This window comes from Gobius niger (genome assembly GCF_951799975.1).
Source record: "Gobius niger genome assembly, chromosome: 5".
NCBI classification, from domain to species: domain Eukaryota; kingdom Metazoa; phylum Chordata; class Actinopteri; order Gobiiformes; family Gobiidae; genus Gobius; species Gobius niger.
The window spans coordinates 21,450,459-21,472,548 of NC_136856.1; the positions used below are offsets into that span (position 1 = coordinate 21,450,459).

General features: G+C 41.7%; 1 protein-coding gene across 1 annotated transcript in view; it reads right to left on the reverse strand.

The window, feature by feature from the left end:
- Positions 1-21,753, reverse strand: part of fgfrl1a (fibroblast growth factor receptor like 1a) — a 63,078-nt gene extending 41,325 nt beyond the window's left edge. Inside the window, exons 1-3 of the mRNA XM_079556099.1 lie at positions 21,350-21,753; positions 19,890-19,994; positions 53-325 (exon numbers count right to left, since the gene is read on the reverse strand). Coding sequence (XP_079412225.1) covers positions 53-325; positions 19,890-19,956 — 340 coding nt within the window. The 5' untranslated portion in view covers positions 19,957-19,994; positions 21,350-21,753. The remainder of the gene's footprint in view (positions 1-52; positions 326-19,889; positions 19,995-21,349) is intronic.
- Between the last annotated feature and the right edge of the window lie 337 nt (positions 21,754-22,090).

Here is a 22,090-nt window from a genome sequence, read left to right on the forward strand (position 1 = left end):
AAAAACCTTTGATGTTGAGTTTTTTGTGTGACTATGTGTGATTTGAACCCACCTATGACGATGAGCGTGTAGTTGATGTTGACGCTGCCAAAGCCATTAGTGGCTTTACAGATGTAAGTCCCAGCGTCGTCAGTCTCCACCTCTTTGATGCGCAGGCCCTGCTGGAGCACTCGGAAGCGCGTCCAGCCGCTGTGGATGTTACGCCCGTCTTTGGTCCACATAATGAGCGGAGGGGGATCTCCCTCCACAGGACAAGGCAGCTTCATGGTACGTCCCAGACGGATGCTTTGCCGGTGGGTTACTCGATCTGCCACTCTAGGAGGACCTAAAACATAGAAAATTAACTCATTTTTAAACAGCAATTACTTTGTTTGTCATTAATAAATCAACACTATGTATTTATTCGGCAAAACCTTTACAAAACATTCATGGTCAAAGTGAATTATAATAAAAAAAGATGATGCATAATGCTTTTGCAGCATCTTCCACAAATCCTCTCAGAGCTGTGAGATTAAATTCATACTGGCCTCTCGGGTCAATTCACTCTGATACAGAGGTTAGTTAGTTCCAAAGCACTGACTTCTCAGCAAAGTCATCCTGTGGTCATGTCTGCACTTTGACAAACTTTATATTGTTCACAGTGGCTTATTATCAACCGAGATGTCACGTCAAGTCTGAAAATCAGACGTGACCCGGATCGCTCAGTAGTCGCTGTACTGTGAAACCTCACACTAGAAAAACAGGAGGAGGAAAAGCTGACTGATTGACTGGGAAAGGTGGGAGGAAATTGGACCGTGATGGTGAGAAGTTGGGGGGGCCAGGGAGGGAATTTACTGAGATAAGAAATAGCAGAAGAATGAACAAAGAAAATGACATTATACAGTGACTGAACCATTTTGGTTAAACTAAACTAAACACTAATTCTGATTTTTCTTTCATGAATTGCACTTTAAAAGCCATTAGACCGAAATCGCACGAGAGGTGTCCTTGGTAGGTTGTGCAGTAGCGAGAACATTCTCTAACAACAGTGAATGCAAAACTAATACAGCAGTTACATGCATTGTTGACCATGTTTGAAGGAGCTAAACTACAGTTGGCAGGTTTACACAGAAAAAGATCCCGGGGAGGCCGTCTTATATTCTCTGCAGAGGACATTAGATTACCTAAATGACTGCAGCCTTTGCAATTTAAATTTCCTTTTGATTGCGATAAGGCTTGCTCCTCTTTAGGATAATTGATACTGGTTGAACCAAGAAGACCCTATTGAAACTGAGGCTACATAATGATACTACATAGCTACAACATCATACAAGATGAGAAGAGTCTTATGTTAAATTCCAAGCTTTCATTACATCGGGTTAAACAACATTATTAACCTTTTATGAAAGGAACAAAATGTCGGGAGAGAAAACAAAAGGCAAGTGTATGGAAAGCAGTGGAAAAACAAGCTTGGTTCAGGTCATGTCCTCAAGAAATGGAAATTAGGATGAATGGGATCGTATCTTTGCAAAAATCCAACTTGGGATAGATAAAGAACATGTGTAAATAGCCAAGTTATAAACAATGAGGCCATGTTTAAATTATCCCTGGATTGTTGGTTATAATGGTTACACTATTATATGCAACATAGTACTTTCAGTGTCTGAACTCCCCAGACAGATGTATAAATGAGGTTAAGTGTAGTATAAATATGTCCTACAGAATATAAAACGTTACAGTAGCCTTGTACTATGTGCTGTCCCGGCGGTTCTTGTTTTAACAGGGGAGCGGGAGGTAGACACAATGATGGATGGGAGAAGGTGAAATGTGTGAAAAAGACATTAGTCACGCAGAGGTATTCGCTGAGCCTCCTCCTCTCCTCCCTCCTTCACTCCTCTTGGTCCAAAGTCCCAGGGAGAGAGTATGGCTTTCTCATCAGACGCAGACAGCTCACTTTTTCTTTGTCTTTACTACTATGTCTCACTCTTTACGAGCCATATTCATTCCACTTTTAAAGACACATCCTTCATCCACTAAAAACCTCAGACCACTTCTTCTTTTACCTGCCTTGCTTTTATCATCACTTTTGACATAAGCAAATATTAAAAGCCTCTTTTTATGCACAAAGTGTCCAGAAGGGCTGCACAATTAAAGACAATTGTTGAAATTGCGATATCAATGGTTACAATTACAATGCAGATATTTAAGTATGTAAGTATATTATCCATTGTGAAAAACAAAAGACAGAATCGCAAATCTAATCAAATTGCAAATAGATATTTTCCCAAAATTGTGTATTCCTACAGTCCTGGACATAATTTGAATCAGGATACTTCAAGTGTAACAACTATGTTAACTAAGATACAAAACTTGTAACTAACTCATATAAATGACTCAACTTGCATGCCAGCATTCTCGGTCCTGTCTTGCAACGGACATTGATTTTTTGATTTCTTATTCTATTTTGCAGAACTGGAATAATCTACTGGAGTAAATTGTGTCTCAATGTGTTGACAAGAGAAGAAGAAGAAGAAGAAGAAGATCTTTATTTATATAGCGCCTTTCACAGACATATTAAGAGACAAGAGATTACTGTGATTTCCACCTTTGAGTTAGTAAATCTTAAAATCTTAAATAATGCTGTTTATTGATATACATTATTAATAAATCGAACTTAAAAAGTTGTTCATGACAGGTGTATTGATGATCTTTCTATATCTATCTATTGTGGAAAATGATTTCTTGCCAAGTACAAACTAAGCGGAACGGTGGCTCAGCTCTTTTGCCTCACAGCAAACAGGTCACAGGTTCAATTCCCAGACTGACGGGCTTTTGTGTGTGGAGTTTGCATTCATGACTATCGTTCCCTCCATCATCCGATAACATGCAAAATATGTTAATCTTTCAGCCAGGTCATTCTGACCATTAGCCTGGCTCCACATCTGGAAATGGCCAAATTTCGCTATTGTAATAGGTGACTATAATTGCAGGGGCCTCTCAGCTCCCTTCTGTTGGATCTACAACCTATACAAATGCAAAAAACATCCTGCATTGAAAATCTGCTCCAAAAGCACATCCTGTTTTTATCATCCAGTCTGTAATTTCTTTTCCCTAACACAATAATTCCTCCTACTTTCCTGGCATTCCCCATTCTGCTCTACCTTTAAGTGTTCCCAGTTCCACTACTACCCCCTACCCGCTCTCTTTCCCTGTCGTCACTTTTCCCCCTTCTTTCTGCATTTACTGCTCTGACTCCCTTTTTTTTGCCCTATTCAAAAAGTCATCCCATGAGGATCACTGGAGCGGGACCTCTGACTGAACCTCTAACTATTCAAACGGTTAACCTCTCCTACACTTCCCTGCTCCACCGTTTCCTTCTGTCCTCCCTCCGCGCTCCGAGGCTCATGACCTTCGTAACGTCTTTTCAAATGTGTCTCCAGGGGCTGAAACAAAAGCCGGCGAAGACTATACTCTTCTCTTTCATGAGTGTCAGTGCTTGAACTTGAAGGTAGTTGTTGTGGGAGTGCATCGACATATGATTCAGCTACGTGTTAGTTACAGTGGTGTCAAAAAGTTTTCAGACTTGAACGATACATTTTGTTACATTGCAGTCTGACAATAAAATCATATAAATGTCCTTTCTTGTGCTTTTTACCCAATTTGTAATGGCCAAATGGAATGATTGCGCCTACAACTCCATGGCACAGAAATGTAAAGCATCTCTATAAGCCTGAGTATGGATGTTTGTTAAGAATAGATGAATATTGAGTACTTTCTGCACCGTAGGCTGTTCATTTGAAATCTGCTAAGTCCATTTAGTTCTAATAGGCCCTCCGCAACAGCACCTCAGAGGTTGTTGGGAGCTTTGCAGATGCATTGCACATGCCCACGCAGGCATACTCCATATAAGTTCCCACACAGCAGGGAGTGCGTCGGGTAGCGTCTGGTGTTTTGCAGCTTAATAGCAGGAAAATGCAGCCAGCATCAGAAGCACACTACTCCCACAGCGGCTTCCAGCTATGATCTGCACATCCCCTGGTACCTAGAGGAGCCAGACTGAAAGCCAAAGAACGCTGGCAAGGAATCACTATACATTCTCTATATTTGACAGTTACTCCCCAAACAAGCCCAAATGCACGATACAAGCAGCAATACACTAAACATATCGGTTAATTTATTACTGGCAGGGCAGCAACGGAGACGAGCACTTATGATTTGGGACTGAGTTAAAAGCTCAGGTAGTTAATACCCTTAAAGTTGCAGGGGTATTCAAGTCGGATAGGTGTAGTATGAAGTTGTACGCTGGGTTGTTGTTGGCAGGGAAGTGAGTCTGGAGAGAGAGAGGGGAGAGCGGAGGAATGCTTTTGATGGAGAGCACTTAACAGCAGGACACAGCGCTGATCTACTGCACAAGGTGGAGGTGTGTGTGCGCACGCTGGGCCATGCATCACACTGTATGCTACTCACGAGTCTGACTGAAGAGAAGACAGGTTGACAGTAAGATAAATGTTGCTAATTGGGGAGATAAATAGTGCATTGGATTTGTAAGTGGCACTGTCAATCCTTGGACTTCTAAGATGTTAAAAACTACTTACATTTATTTTTAAATAAGTACCGTGGGAGGAAAAGGTCTGTGAACCCTTTGGGATTACTCACATTTCCGCCTAAATTGGTCATAACATGTGGTCTGATCTTGATTTAAAGCACAAGAATCGACAAACAGTGTCTGCTTAAACCAATACCACCCAAACATTACATGTTATCATATTTTTTATTGGCCATAACATGTAAACATCCACAGGACAGCATGGTATAAGTAAGTGAACCCTTGGATTTGGCTGACCCTTCTTTTGCAACAATAACTGCGTTTTCTGTAGTTGCAGATGAGACGCTCACAATGATCAGGATGAATCTTGGACCATTTCTCTTTGCAGTTCAGTGAGATTCCTGGTTTCACCTACTTATTCCATGCTATCCTGTGAATGTTTACATGTTATGGCCAATAAAAAATGATAACATGTAATTCTTTGGGTGGTATTAGTTCAAGCAGACATTGTTTACTGATTCTTGTGATTTTAATAAAGATCAGACCACATTTTACGACCAATTTAGGCAGAAATGTAAGAAATTCCATAGGGTTCTCATACCTAGAAAAACAGGTAAGTTCCATGTATAACTTTTGTATCAAACTCCCCTTAGTAACAATGTAGTTATTCAGCTTCCTTTTTTATTTATATATTTTCTGTTCTTTTCAAGCCCCTGCCGGAAACCGACAAATGAGAAGCGTTCCTGTTCAGCTCCGAGATACAAGATATTCATCAATAATTATTCAAAGTAATGCGTGGTCAAACTCGCATGGTCTGGCTTTCGTTCCCACTGTCCAAGTACACAAACCTTCAGCCTCTCTCTCCTATTCTCCCCCTCTTCACTCACTAACTCAAACTTGAACTGCCTCTCGCTGCCCCGGGCCGAGAGGCGAAGTGACGGGCGCACATTAACTTGTCTCCTCTCTCATTGTAACCCATCCACTTCCAGACCATCAATAGGTCAACTGCAGCTTGTTACTCCGTCCTGACAGTTAACACTGGGCCCGGGGCAACAGTGGGCTAAGCCTTCAACACCGTTTCTACATGTCACGCACACACACACACACACACACACCCCTCCACGGAGTGCACTTGTCTCACTCCAGCACAAAAGAGAAAACCGCAGCGCCACGAAAAATCTGCTGAGTGTTTCCGACGGCAACCTGATCTCTTTTCCCAACTATTCAGACATATTTGTACACCCAAGCAAAACAAAACTATGTGAACACTTTTTGAATCCATGTAGCAGTGATTTAACTTTCTCTTTTTGTCTATCACTCTCTTCCTTTGGTCCTTTCATTATAACAACTTAAATTGCTGGTTGTATTGTTCCCCTTTCTTCTTTTCAGGCAGCTGCACCTGTCTTCCTATCAAAGTTTACAATTGACATTAAAGGCAAAAGATGTTAAAAACTTGCCAAACAAGTTGTTGTGAAAGACTGTGGTAATATGTAACAAAAAGCGGCACCAATCATTGTTTGAGCTGTTTAAGAATTACAAATAATTACCAGTGGATTACAGGTTAGCGTTATGTTTGAACCAAAAGAAGCAGGTGCAAATCTTTACAGAGTTTGGGAGAAAAGTGTGATAGGTATGAATGAATAATACCATGCCATATTCATGTTATTACTAGAAAGGCATATTAAAAGAAAACAAAAATCAGAGTCACCACAAAAATGGCAAAAGAAAATAGTCCATGGAAAGTTGGTGGTTGAACTAATGCGCCCGTTTGAAATATTCAGTGAACATGCAGCACCCACATGCATAGGATCCCGGCAATCCCGTAGCTTATATGGGACTTTATGTAAACCCCATTATGAAGCAGATGTCTGAGCGCAAGACCTTGAGCACATTACATAAATACAGATTAATGCTCAAGGAAAAAGAAGGGTCTAGTGAGAAAGACTCAGGAGTATAGGAGCATCACTGAGAGACGGATAAAGGACGGAAAATTAATCTGCCCCTCATTTAGGGAAACAAAACATTACACAACGCTAAACATTAACTGCTTTTAATATAAAATGTGTGAAATGCAGTACTTTGCTTCAGCCAGCTGTAAAAAAGCAGGCCGACCTCTTTATGGTCACACTATGTTTGTTTTGCACAATATTAACCAAGCACACAAAGCATTAACTACAGTTGTCAAAGATTTACAGTGCAAGAGACCTCAAGAATTATCAGGGGTCTAAATGTGTATTTCTCAGATGCCAGACCTCACGATATTTCTGTTTTCCAACTGAGTGGCATGCACACCAATCGTTGGGTAATTAAATGCATTAATTACGAGCAAATAAATTACAGTAATACATATAATTAACACATAACATTCCCAGGGCTAAACTGCAATCTGATCACCATGCAGCCTATGTGATAGCCGTGTCATTATCAAAGAGGTATTATGGCAAAAATACACTAGACTGGAGACCACTGCACATCAATGTCAATCGAGTTGTTTTTAAAGGCACAGGCCACCGTTTTTTCATACTAAGATATGTTCCTACCTGAGCTCAGACACGCACAAAGGCCAAAGATGTCATCCTCTCCTCTATGGGGCCAAATGGGGTGAAGTTAGGGAAAACGTGGAAGAGCTTGGTCGCTTCTAACTTCACCCCGTTTGGCCCCATAGAAGAGAGGAGGAGAAGCGAAATGCTAACCCCAGCTTTGGTCTTTTTGCGTGACTGAGCACACACGTAGAGCCCAGACAGGTACGCATCAACTCTAAGCTCAGGTAAGAACATATCTCAGTATGGTAAAAAGGTGGCCTGTTCCTTTAACATATTAAATGTCTGTGTAAAACATTGAACAGGACAAAGTGGGCTAAGGGGCCACATGGTCCTTAAAGTGGGTCAAAGACCACAAGCGCAATACCAGTCAAGTGTTAGTGCAGATTCTTACCGGTCATGTTGTGGCCCCCAGCAGACTGGGTTACACAAAGTGCCAAATCAGAGCTGACACCGACAGGCAGCAGACACTATGACCCCCTGCCAATTACCCAGAAGTCCGACATGCTTGGTTCCCTTCCCTCGCCATTTATACAGCAATAGTCCAAGATTTGCACTGGAAGTATTTAGAGGATCTATTTTAGGGGCACGTAAAGTAAGAATAGACTTTTCCACTCTCAGACAGCTTGACTATTTTACCCAACCTTCACCAGTGACCTCCAACTATACGGCTTGTAAAGCTGAAAAGTCACCCCCTTCACACTGCAGCTGTGGCAGGTGTTATATATGTGGCATCATGGGTCAATTTGCTTATTCGGTCAATGTCAAGATAGACGCTTTCAAATGCAAGGGTCCATTTAGTCATGGACATCGAACCAAAACAACCACAAACTACAAGGCGTCATAACCTTAAGATTAAATCAAGCTGCCACTGTGTGTCCTCGACCTAACCTTTATCAGCTTTGTGGAGGCAGACCCAGTAACTTATTAACAGCAGCGGTAACATACAGCCACTGCCCACCTGCTGCAGTGATAAAGAGGTGAGTATTTGCTGTAAAAGAGGCTTTCATATTGACACAACACATATAAAGTAAAAGGGCAGTCCTTGCGAACACTCGATATGAGGATGAGCTTATTAAAATCATGCAGTATTAAGAGAAGTGAAACAAAAGTGTATTTAGTAGTTGTAATTTTAAACCCAAAAGTATAAAAGTCTGTCTTATATTGCCAGGTTAAATTGAAACCAATGAGAAAATATAACAATTAAAATGTAAGAGGACAATGATCTTCAATTGCACTAGGATCAATGCTAATATTTGGGGGTTAGCCGATAAACATCGGCTGATATGATTAATTTTACTTGTAGCAAATAACGCGTAAGAGGCTAGTTAAGAGTTAAGAGGCTATAGTTCAGAAATAAGTATTACAATGCTATTGATGGTTATGTTTACCACTCATAGCTTCAAGATTTTAAACGAAGATTCCAGAAAAAAGGTCATTGCAAGGACACAGTATGTCCATTGGTCATCATCAAGTAAGTAAATAAGCGCTTTATTTGCCATTGTACAACCGTACAACTAAATAGTGTTCAGGTGTTAGTCCTGAGCCACTGCGACTGAGCCGCATCACCACTGTGGATCAACCTGACCAGCTGTTTTTGTAGGTTGGCGAAACCGTAGCACCCGGAGGAAACCTGGCTGGCTGCCTTCAGTCTCTTCTTCTGAAACGGTGCAGCGCCTCTTGGGTTTGTCCCTGTTTCCGAGCGTGGTGTCCTGCACTGGACGGCTGCACCTCCACCTGCTCCTCATTCCTCCTGCGCAGCTCCCTCCGCTCCACAACAGTCTTTCACCATCTTCTTAGCAGTTAATCTGTTTTATTCTCCAGTGAACATCCATTAGCCAGAACAATAAAAGGCATGTGTGGCTTAGCTGTGAGTCTTGCCCCGATACCTCCTCGTTTGTCCCTTTTTGTTTCCTGTAACGCCTCCACTGTGCTGCAGGTGTGGGGGCTCTTGGCGCCTCTTCAGTTTTTCAAGAAGAAATTTGTAGGTCTCAAATGCACCCTACTGCAGCTGTACCGAGAGACAGGGAGGTTGCTGCCTGTTTTCACGTCGCCATGACGTCGCCATGAAGTGTCAAGAACCACTGCAGCTGTATGATGAGGAACAATCTCAAGTAATGCCAATGTGCTGATTCTGTCCTGTAAAACATCCAGGTTTGATACGGGCTATAGAGCAGTCACAACATGGAAATATGCATCGCTCTCACGGAAAAATTACAGCATCAAATGATTGAAACCAGCAAATGAAGATAACAGGGAAAGAACATACCATTCAAATACATTATGAGTGTGTAATCCTAAAATTGTAATGTATACCCTATGATCTGTATTATCTTTTTTGGCCACTCCACACATTTCTTCCCGGCCCTCTGCCTCCTCCACCTGTGATATTTCTGCTTGGTTGGGTGGGGAGTTGAACATTCCAAGCATGCACATAACACATAATACACACTCGTGCCCCTCTCCTGCATTCCTCGCCAATCCTGAGCCGTGACTAAGTCCATTTGTTCAGCACAGGTCAGTGTCTCATCAGAAAATGCAGAGAGGATTAACCCAGGGATGGAGCACTGGGCGTATTTTAACTTCTTCGGTTGTCTCCCCTTGTTGACTGACATCTCAAAAGTCAGCCAAAGCCCCAAAAAGGGATGAGAGTGGCTGAACAAGTAAAGGTAAAGTGCCACATAAAGACATAACAAAGGTATTGTCACTCAACATAGAGACAGGAGATGTTAATACTGCAGACAATTGGCACTATTCATACTGGAGGTAAGACTTCACTAGACATTCATTAACCCGTTTCACCCTTTCAGTCTTGAAAAAAAATTAAGCAATAAGTTTCTGTGAGCTTTGAGATTCAAAAGATCTCTATTGATTGGTTTGTGTCCAAGACATTAGAAGAAAGTGCCAATGCTTTAGACAGGAATAAGAGCGTTTTTGAATCCACTAAAATTCAGCACAAGGCAATGAAACACGCCAAATACCCGTCATAACAAGTTTAATCCTACATTAGGTTTTGTGTATACACCACATATATGACTAAGAGGTCAAAGTGAAAGATTTGTCACAACACTGTTGAATCTAGTGCTGGAAAAAAAGATTGTTTAACTTTTGATTCATCCGGTATGAGAAAACATCCTTTCCTTGGACCCCTCCTATAAACTAAAAGTGCATGTCCCGGGCCGAGCAGCGGTCGCCATGACACGCTGTGAGCCAAGAGCAGAGGGAGAGAGGTGTTGATGGAGAGGGGACACACTCTCACAGGCCGCTCCAAAATACCACCTGAAATAAATCACTCAGCGTGTCACTTGTACCTGTCAGAGCGCCCTAATCTCCCGTCCCCCCGTTCTGTGCTTTGGTCATGTCTTATTCTTGTTTGGGTTTCATCGGACCACGGTTTCAATGAATGTTTATGCAGCATTAATAACAGAGAGAGAAATCCCAACTGTTAACACTACAATCAACAACACCATTTGTGTAAAAGCATAGCACAGCTATTTCATCATCAATACTCAATCAGGAATGCTTGATTTCTCATGAAAAATCACTAATTGTTGCAACACAAACAACGAGATTCCTTTCTTTTTTGTATCGCTAGTTTTGCTTGAGTTAAAATGATTTATTAGCCAATCAATATATAATGTTTTCACATTTGTAACCCTGGGCGTCCAACATCAAAAGATGTGGAAGAGAACTGTTTTAGCAGTGGTTCTCAACTCGAGTCAGGAACCAAATGTAGACTGCAAGACCTTTTTCAGCGGGTCACAGGCCTTCATCAAAAATGTATTTGGTCGGAGCCAAAAACTAAACATGAGTCACAACACAAATGTATTCCAATGCACAATGAATGATAAAAATTTAAATCAGCCTCTGAATCAGAAGCGTCTTTTTCATAAAAACCCGCAAAGCATTTTTCAATTATAAACTGAACTTAATATTATTTATTTGGGTCATGGCTGGGCATGAACTGCTTTAAAGACCATGACCTCTTCAAATCTAAGCAACACATTACAGCCTTATTAAGCAAAATCCATACAAAAGTTACACAGCCACAGTTCCACCTATAATCTATCCGAACTGTATGAGCGAGTCCTGGTTTGACTCAGCCTCTCCACTTCCCACCCAGTCCCGCTGCCTTTGTAAAACCTCAGACGCAGCAGTTAAATCCCAGAAAGCAGTGCACAAGTACTTTTGTTAATTACGCGTGGAAGAATGGGCCTGTTGTGTCCCGGTGTGATAATGGTGCCAGCACAACAGAGGGATTACCAGCGGATAATGTATGCTGAGCTGACCAGTGTGACGAAGCCTGTAGTGGGAAATTATTAAGCCAGCAAAGAGCGCTGCGGCCTGTGAGCTACTCCACTCCACTGCAGGCTGCACTGTTTGGGAATACTCACTATACAATGGTAAAACTTTATTCTTTTTTTTTTCTTATTTGTGTTATTTGGGAAGCATAACTAATAACTGCTTCAATGGAACATAATGCCATAGTGGGCCGTGTCAGCAGCAGTGGCTGAAGAAGGGTCAAATGTCTAAATCAAATTGCTCAACACTCAAAATTGTGATCGACTTCCATCTGTTCTATACTAGCATTCTTTCATTCATTGCCCAATATACCAATGGTAAACTATTTCCAGAGGCTGACAGTAATAAGCCCAATGAAAAAGGCCTCTGTTTGTTGTGCACGTTCAATACAAACAAGCGTCCGAGGCTAAAAATATGTCCGAATGGCCACACAACAGTCGGAGTGTGTCCCCTGTCCCAGTGTTTTGGAGCCCACCCCCAGCTCTCCCACAGCCCTCTCACATTCCCACTGCAGTATGGATTCCACATCGACAGCTGGCACCGGGGGAACCATGGCATTTGTCTGTCCCTCTCATGTGTACGCTATGCTTTCAATTTCATGCTATACTGTACATACCATAGACTATAATGTCCTTTCTACTTAAGGCTTTTGTGTGACTAACCACCGGGAGACTTCAGTGATTTTGCGATGTATTGTACAGTGATACGAATATTACGTCTGCTAATATTGTGATAACAGTCATTTGGCGTTATATTGTGCAGCCCTATTAACAACAGGAGCCTAAAGCAGCTATTCCCAAAGCCACTCACCTTAACATCCTGCCCCTGAATAGCCTCAACTTCCTGGGGTCAAAGATCACCTGTACGCCCCATAAACAATGACAAAGAATGTCCCTGACCGTCCATAAAACACGTCAGTCAGATGTGATGGTGGTATTTTGGGTGCAGTTTTCTTTGTGTTCACGTACAGTTCTTAAAGGTGTGCACACGCTCACAGCTGCTCCTGGGAGCCCCTCACCAAACCCAATCTGACAGACCGGAGCCTAAAGAAAACAAGGGTCGCTGTCTCCTGTCGCGGCTATCACCTTTCAACATCTCATTTGTAACGCCATCAGGAATAACAGCTGGAGACTGTGGCAGGGGAACAGGGGGCTCCAAGGGGTCTGTGAAAGACAGTGGGGCCCAGACAAACAAAGTGGCAGAGGAATTATAGATAGACAGAGGCAGAGACAACACGCAGAGCAGAGCAGAGCCATTAGGACACTCAGCAGTAGAGAAAGATCCAGTATGAAATTATAGTACTCTGAGGTGCGTAATACTGCAAACACAATGCTGCACAAGGATGAGGCAATTCATAGAGTCATTATAAATAATTAATGTACTGCAAATCTCCATTCGTCACACAGACTAGTATTCACAAAACAAATCAAACACTCAACTCAACAAAGTGTATATAGTGTGGAGCAACTGGATGCATTTAAGACAGGTTTTAACCGTTCTCGGCACCTTTATTAAGGCTTGGAACCATAATGCAGCTCTGTCTCACACAATTATTATAATTTGAGCAATTGTTAAACTCGCAGGAAAAAAGTACAATTTCCGGCGATGCGTGCCACATCACGAAGAAGAAGCCTGAGGGCCACCAAAAGCTGGTCTGAGGGCCGCATTTGGCCCCCAGGCTGCACTTTGGGCACCCCTACAAAAGCATATTGGCATTCAACATTATTGATAGAATTTGAGAAAGTGAGAGCACATGACCAATATCTGTTGTTGTTCAACTATTTTAACTCCTTTTTGCCTAAATACTGCCGACCACTTTGAATGTGTAGCTATGTTAAGTTTAAGACATGCGTCACTCTTAATTGGTTTCTTAGTTACATGCATTGTGTGGCAGGGCTTTATCATTGATAGTTCATCTAATACTCTGAATGTGTTAAGATAAGAAAATACTGATAAGCCTTACGTCCCTTTTCATTGTGGCTTACATGAGCGATAATGTGCCAATTATAACCCCTAATTTTGCAACTGGAGACCCTTATCAGTGCTGTCTGAGCCCTCTGCCATGTCCATCTTTGGGACAGAGGTCAAAGCGAGGCACTGAGCAGAAAATGCAGCAGATAAACCAGTGAAAGCAGAAGGGGCTTCCTGGTGTGTTGTTATAGTCTCCTCCAGAGCTGGCATGTGCTTTCTCTCCCTCCTCCTGACCCCTCCCCTCTCTGCTGACTGCCCTTTGACCCACAGTGCTGTAGCACTGACCAAACATACCCCAACCCCACTGAGAGCACAATACGGCAGTGTGGCGCCGTGGCCCTCACAATACTGCACTCAGAGGAGCAGAGTTGGAGGGGCTGAGGAGGCCACTACAAGCAGACACTGGGCAGTCCATTTCTCACAGCACTGAGTTATAGTGTGTGTGATTATTGTTAACTGAATCAAGATTTGGTTAACTAGTGACATTTCAGAAATCTGTAGAGATATTTCTTTCACAAAGTTGTACATTACAACTTTGAGTGACACAAATCTTCACATCAGTGTGAAACGCTGCCATCCCTGACGGTGAGCATCCAGACAGCTCCATTACTATCCCGCCATTAGTAAAGTCAAAGCAAACATTGGCTTTATCTACATGTGGCCTAATAGCCTTTAACATTAACAAGCCTTGTAAAAGTCAGAGCTGGAAACCAGTGCAGAAGCAGCGTATCGTTAGGACTAGGGAAACCAACTCTTGCATCATCTGTCAGAGAGATTCTTATCTGAGTGCATTTCGTCAGACAATGCTATGGTGACTACACAAATAAAGGACGCACTTGTCACACTGACACTGACATACAACAACCTGTCCCAACTCTGTCAAAACAATTAGGCAGGATTATAAAGCTGTATTTGCCAATGGAAGACATTTATGGTCTACTTGTGTATAGCCACTAATTCAAGCAAGTCAACATTTGGCTGGGACACAATAGAGTTTAACAAGGGGGAACTAACAGAGTCATTTGTTCCATTTGGAGCCTCCCTTTGTCTTTTAATCACTGTGTAATCAGAACACACGCAGCACACAGGCACTGCTCTATGTCTTTATTTTGGGAACAAAAGGATCACTGAGGGTAATTAGAATATATAAACCCTCTGCAGCCTCATAAATAACACTAAACCATTTGGGTGACAGAGCAAAGATTGGTCATAGACTGGGCCTCTGCTAGCATACCTGCCAATGTGCATGATACCTGTTTGTATTTTCTAGTCTTAAGTGTGTGTATGGCATGGATGGGCTCTACTTTATTCTTGTTTTTCGACTTTGTTTTAAATCAACGTTTCCTTGAGTTGTAATTGTTTTGTTTTTTTACTAAAACTGATCTTGTTTTAAACTAAGTCAGGGGGCATGTTTTGGCCAATTAAACATGGTGTTTGGGAAGCTCATTATTGTATTTTTTGGTACTTTTGAGAGAGGCGTAAGAAAAGGCCCCAGTGCTTAAGCAAATATGGCCAAAGCTGACCCCTGTTCTTTTAGGGTGAGCGGTCAGTGGTCCGGCCCTCCTCCCCGTGGGTCGTATAATGGTTATCAGCATGTCAAATGGCATTTACGACGCCTCGCTGTGACTCAGACCACATAGCAGCAGGCACAGCGTTTGCGGGATCTCTGTCTATTCACAATGAGGTAAACTTCTGTGTGTTTGAGCATCTGTCTGTGGTATGCACTAGTTTATACTACAAGCATTTGGGATGCGCTCACTCTCCTTTAAGCCCGAGCAGCCCCCCAATAAGCCCGGCTTCTTCTACCACAACCAGCAACCACAATGTTATGGATTTGCGACTGTAATAACGTGGTTAATCAGTGCTTAGTTGAGACGGCTTTTATTTAGATCCAAGTGTGTGGGCAAATGCACTGGATAAGCAGACATACTCAGGATTGATCACATGCTAGGGACCCATTTTTAATTCTGTTCTAAATTGCATCTCTAATGTCCATTTCAGCGAAAAGCAAAGGCTGTTTTTCAAATAATTTTATCCTCGACGAAGGTTCTTGAGTCATCGTCTGTCCATTTTTTTGAACTGAAATCAATTGTAACTCTGTAAAACATCTCCCTGTCACTGTGTCTCTGGCTCAGTCTTGATGTTGGGTGGTCCACACCGTGATCACCTGGAAGGCATTACAGTGTTTAGGAAGAACTGTAGCATGGAACCTCAAATGCAGACCTGTGTGCATCGTCCTCGCTCTCAATAAACAATTGTTTCTAAATCAGCTCCTCGGAAAACACAGCAAAGATGAGTAAGAGTAAATACGACTTATTCTAACAAACAGGGAAAGAATGCAGAATGCAAACTAGCCATTCATTCTGTACCATCTGATACACACATGATTCACCCGTCACATGCTGCATCCTGTTGAGGGCTCCAGAAATGATCTTGTACATTTCACTGTTTAATATCAGTAATACGACCATCACTTTGCCATCAGAAGGTTCTGTATTAGGCAAGATTTAGTCCCAGTTTAATATTGACTGGTATTCAGTAATGGCAAAGTAGGGATTCGTTCCTTCCCATCAGTGCCGCTGGTGATCTTGATAATGATTTAGGATCCTGGTCAGGACTACCCAGCAGGAGAATTGGCCTACTATGAATGCTTTGGGTTGACGAGGAAAACAGAGAGAATCTCCATCGTCAAGCAAACGTTCAAACATTTTATCAGAGAAACACATTTTTTTTTTTTTTAATGGAGCTATGCTGACTCTTCTCTGACCTTCAGGTTTGAGCTCAGTGCCATACAGAGGGGAATGCTAATCTATCAGCTGCTCGGTCTCATGCTCCTGCCTACACAGACAGACATACACACAGAAGCCAGACATTCATTCAACAGCGGATTGCATAAGTCTCTACACTGGAGTTCTTATGGAGGCTGCATGTGTGCTCACAATCAATAGGTCATTATTGGGGGGGGGATATTTTGGAACTTCTTGTGTTCTTTTTTTTAAATCATGCTCAAACCTGTGCGTGGTTACAATCCAGGGGGGCTGTTGCATTGGTATTGTATGTTTTATAGCTCAAAACAATGCATATGTATGAAGAAAACAGGTAATTCGACTCACATTTCTAAGCATTAACATCTGTGCTTCGTCCTCTCCAGATTAAGACGGGGACAAGACTATAGCTGACAGCGTATGTAATGAAATCCTTTGTAGTGGAGATCATTTGGGTGCTGAAAGAATCAGAACAAGCCTGGTAAAGCTGCTGGGATTTCAAATGCACAGCACATAGGGGCACCACCTCAGGAGTAGAGAGAGGTTTGAGTGCAGAATTAGTCACTTAAATGTGCAGAAAGTGCTTCTGACTATGGGGATTGGAGTCAACGTGGTCCAAACAGCTACAAAGTCAATTTCAGCAAGGCCTTTAAATGTCCTCAAATATCCTTATGGCATTAAGCGTTTGGTTATCCTTTGTTTCGACAGTCGCCATGGTGATCCTACCTTCAGTTAGCGTTATTTTCTCTGGAATATAACGTCGTCTCCACATCAGCAATTCAAGTGAAGTGGAAAATAGATGTAGCCAATGAAAACAGCCCATTACTCAGTCTATTGTTTGATGTAAATATTGTCGAACAAACTTAAGTGAAATGACAATAATTGTGGCCTGTTATTACCTATCATTACATCATTAAAATGTAATAGATTCAGATTAATTTTAACGAGCTGTGATTCTTTGGAAACTACCATTAATGTACGACATGTGCGCTAATGATTTGAGAAGTATGTTCATAAATCAAATCTGATCCAAAACAGATAAAAGATGTTATTGTTCAGCTATCAAATCTTCTGTATCCACTGCAATGTTTAATTTAGCCTTTTTTCCCCCAAGCAAAGCTGCAAGCGCTCAAAGGACAAAGACGACGCGCCACTTCACTCCATTCAAAACCACAAAATGACAATGACATGGTATGAAACCAGGAGCCACCAGCAGCGCTGTACTGTCAGATGACTTCCAGCTGTTTCTGTATAGTCTGCCAAAAATGAAATTCATTCAAGTGAAATCAAAGAAAACAATGTGCATTTTGCTTTACAGCACAAGCTTGGCAACACAAAATCACACAGCGTTTACATGGAAACAGGACACACACCTTCAATATTTCAGGTGAAATGATTGGTCAGTATCACACTAACCCAGTATTTAAAAAAAAAAAAAGATCAATTAGAAGGAAACACGGTAAACATTTTCTAAATTTTCTTGGTGCAAAGTGTTACCATGCTGTTTTCATGTTATTACTGTACAGCAAAGCACGACCCAAAAAAAGTAAAGTTCAAAAAGGCCAATCAGTCTTATTGTACTTCGCATGAGTGAACCCATCCTACTGCATGAAGAGGGCAAGGTGTACAGCTTAAGTGCATAATAGAATCTGTTCGTTTTGTCCGTTTCATGCACTCTTGGCCTCACTCTCACACTGCTTCCCTTGTCCACACTTTCTCCTGTGGCTTCAATCAGTCCAACTCCCAAATCAGCACTTACGCAACTGTTTCTCCAACCTCAAGTCTGGCAGAGAAGTCAAATCATAATAGCATTGCTTTCATTATAATTCAAATGCTTATTGTCAAAAGGTTTTTTTTTCACGGACTAAAAATCATGCTTTTATTTTAGCTACACCAGGAATAATACATGAGTAGTTGTTTTATACATTCACCTCGTTCATCTTTGGGAAGAATAGAAATATACTTTCCTTGATTAAAACATTTCTGTATCCAAGACTAATTTCAATCTTTTCCACAGTGGTGTGCCGGGACTGAAAAGCGGGTCACGGAGCCATCTGGATCTTGACCAAAAATGACTGTTCAGAAATAGTTTTGATAGTTTTTCCTCTTCAGTGTCATAATCAGTGCTTAAATCCACAATGCTCTCGCTCTCTCACTTTTCTGTATTGTATTGTACTTCCAGTTTATAATATTTTATTGCAGACCTTTGGTAATTTGTATTATTTGTAATGATTTATATAAATGTATTAAAGGAATAGGCCACCGTTTTTACATACTGAGATATGTTCTTACCTTAGCTTTGACGAGTTCTTTAGGACCTGTCTGATCTTCACCCGTGCCTTCAGTCACGTAAACACAGCACAGACGGCGTTAGCATTTAGCCTCCTCTCCACTATAGCTCCAAAACAGGTCAAGATAGAAGCTACCAAGCTCTTCCACGTTTTCCCTATTTAAATATGGTTACGTGAAGTTTTACACTACAAAGTATAATTACACAAAATTAAACAATGTGGATTTTCTAAGCGGATAAAAGGGGGAACTATAATGTAAGGCGTAGTAATACCAGGAGTAGTTTGGCATCCGCACTGTAAAGTGAAGATTACTGCGCAGTAAAGTGAAGATTACTGCGTGGATTTCGAACTACTCCTGGTATTATTACGCCTTACAATATAGTTCCCCCTTTTATCCGCTTAGAAAATCCACATTGTTTAATTTTGTGTAATTATACTTTGTAGTGGAACACTTCACGTAACCATATTTAAATAGGGAAAACGTGGAAGAGCTTGGTAGCTTCTATCTTGACCTGTTTTGGAGCTATAGTGGAGAGGAGGCTAAATGCTAACGCCGTTTGCGCTGTGTTTACGTGACTGAAGGCACTGGTGAAGACCAGACAGGTCCTAAAGAACTCGTCAAAGCTAAGGTAAGAACATATCTCAGTATGTAAAAACGGTGGCCTATTCCTTTAAGCATTTTATGTTTTATGGACCAGGTCTGCGAATTAGCTGTTAGTAATATGGCCTATGAACTATAATCGCTTATTTGTAAGAATGCCTCTGGTTCTATGTCTATCAAATAAACTTATAAATAAAATAAAGTCCCCTGAATTCTGTCTCCGCTTATTATGAAACGTTCAAAGTAGGACCTGAAGATTCCTCGGTGAGAACCACTGCTTTATAACAACCTTTACGACACGCTGTTTGTTTTTCTCACTATTGTCTTTTGCAAACATGGCCCACCTCCTGCTGCCCGTCACTGCCTTGGTCCCACTGACAGAAGAAGGGGGAGGAGGTGCTGTGGCATTGCACAGCAAACATCCCTAATAGGCTAATCTAATCTCATCTCTTTTGCGGTCTATGGCCCTGTGTTTACTTTCTGCCCCGTGTCTGTGCGCTGCCTTGGCCTCGCTTCAGTGAATGCAGCTTTGTTCCCACTGAAAACTCATCATTGGTGTGATCTGAGGAACGGGCGCCAACTCTGCAACCGTCTGTTGTGCAGCCGGCGGGGAACTGTCCCTGTCTCCACTGTACAGGACCCATCCCGAGCCTTGTCTGATAATGTAAGAGGGCAGACATCTATTACGCTCTGAACACTTAGCTCTCAATAAGGAAATGCAAGTCAGCAAAGACGCATGTTATACAAAGCAAAAGAAAGGCCAACAGAACGACATGACAATCTGATACAGTAAAGATACAAAAAGCCCAAGCAGTTACTTTGAAGTGGCGCTTCAATAAAATGAGTTCAACATAAAACAATGCAGTGAATATTCCTGAAGAGAAGCTAACGTACCTCTGGCAGCGCTGGACATCATGATCATCATCTCCAACACCAGGAGAAAGACCCAAAGAAAGTCCATTTTAGATCACACTGGGGAGAAAACTCGACCTCTTCAAACTGAAAAGCAGTAAGGTAAAAAGGTGTTTACGACATGAGCAAAAAGATAATTCGTTTTTTCCACAATATTAACAATAACAGGGTAATAAACCTGAACTAACATACAGCAAAGAGAAACCAAAATCTGTGCCCACAAAAAAGGCCAAACCAGCAAAGAGGACCGGGATAGATAATATTTAAAGCCCTGGAAATCACATCGCGGCTTAAAAATGTAATTTTACAAAAACCCAAACACATCCATCACTGCTTGAACTCTGTTGTAAATCCCTTTGTACTCCAACCAGAGACTTTGACCCACTATTATTCTAATACATTTATTCTCGCCATCTGTCAAAGTCTCTCTGCTTACAGTGGTTTTCTGCCTCATGCATTTCCTCAAGTCCTTGTGTCTTCGCTTTGTGTACTTAACAGGTTACCCTCAACATTATAAAGGACATAAGTCTAAAATCCAATGTCTGTGCAATCCACAAGATACAAACAATAGCAAAGTTCGAGGTCCTCTCCGCCAAAACAAATGAATTAAAAGCGGAAATATGTGGCAATTTAGAAACACATGCTTTATTTAAATATATTTATTTATTTGATAGGGACAATGCATATTCAGGAACATCTGCACTGAAACAACAAAAAAACTGGCGTACACTACAAAAAGTAAATATCAAACATTGGCTTAAATGACTTGAAATGAGGAAATGTATCTTGTTTTGAGCGGTTTTCACTCATTTAGACACTTTTCCATGATCGGACCAAGTTTACTTTGCTTGTTTGAGGACATTTCAGACCAGTTCTAAGGGTAAATCTCGCTTGAAATAAGAAAGTAAAATTGCCAATGAGATAAGACCAATTTTCTTTCCCCATTGGCAAAGAAAATGACCTGAAATAAGGACGAAACGTATCGAAACGAGTCAGAAACACCTCAGAACAAGTGAAATAATCTAGGACGAATGCCCGAGAACTTCTTAACTAGTCAAAACAACTAAAATTTGGATTATTATGCTCAAATTGAGATGCTTATACTGATCTAGTTAAATACTTTTTGCAGTGTAAACATGCAGGATAACAGCCATGAGACGAACTTACATCCCTAACAGTAAGGCAGCTCTTAGTGTGATGATGTCCCATTGTAAAATATGCTTTGTTGTGAACATAATGAATCACAGCACAGAAAGTTCTCTTAATCAACAGTTTGACCTAATACCTACATTGTAATAACCAATAGTATAAACGTGGTGCTGCTTGAAGTGAAATGATTGATGATTTGTGCGATAGTAAAACACTGATTTGAGCAAATAATAGCAAGTTCACACATCTATAAAATATGTACACTTGAAATATAACAAAACTGATTAACTCACCTTAGAAAGTCCAGTAATGAGGACAAGACATAGACATCAGCTCGTAGTCCTTTAGCAGCTGACCGCATGCACCATCCCGTTAATGTCTGCGCTCACTTTATTTCCCTAAACTAACTTTCGACTTGAATGATGAACACGGCACAGTCACATAACGCGCGTCTCACGCTCAAACAGTGGAAAAGTGAGAAAGCTGCGCGAAAAGAGCGCAAGAAAGTCGACAGTGCACGAGCGTAACCGCGCCGTCGCCTATAAAGTGAAATAAAACGGATAAGGTCAAACACGTGAGCGCCGTAGTAGATTTGTGAATGACAGCCTCCTTTTACAACTCCAAGAAAAAAGCCGCTCGGGAGAGAAAAATGAAAGATGTGTCTGCACGCGCGTTACGGTAAGTATTCGGGCACGGGAGACACGGAGGTAAGCTGAGCCCGGGGGTGGGGGGTGTGGGGGGGGGGGGGGGGTTGTCCACTTTGCCTCCAGCGGCGGGTCCGCACAGTCCAAACTTCAGCCGCAGGCGAGAAAGTAAACTCCCTCTACGGACAGTCTCAGCGAGAAACTTTCAACCAATCACAGCTCAGGCCAATCAGCCCGCGAGCCAACCGGAGAGCAGGACGGTGGAGCAGATTTTATCATGTTCTTTTTTGTTGTTGTTGCTCTTGTATTAGGCTACTCTTTACTTATATTTATTTATTTTAAATCAAAATGACCTAATATAGCTGAAATGTGACTTTGTGATTTTTTGTG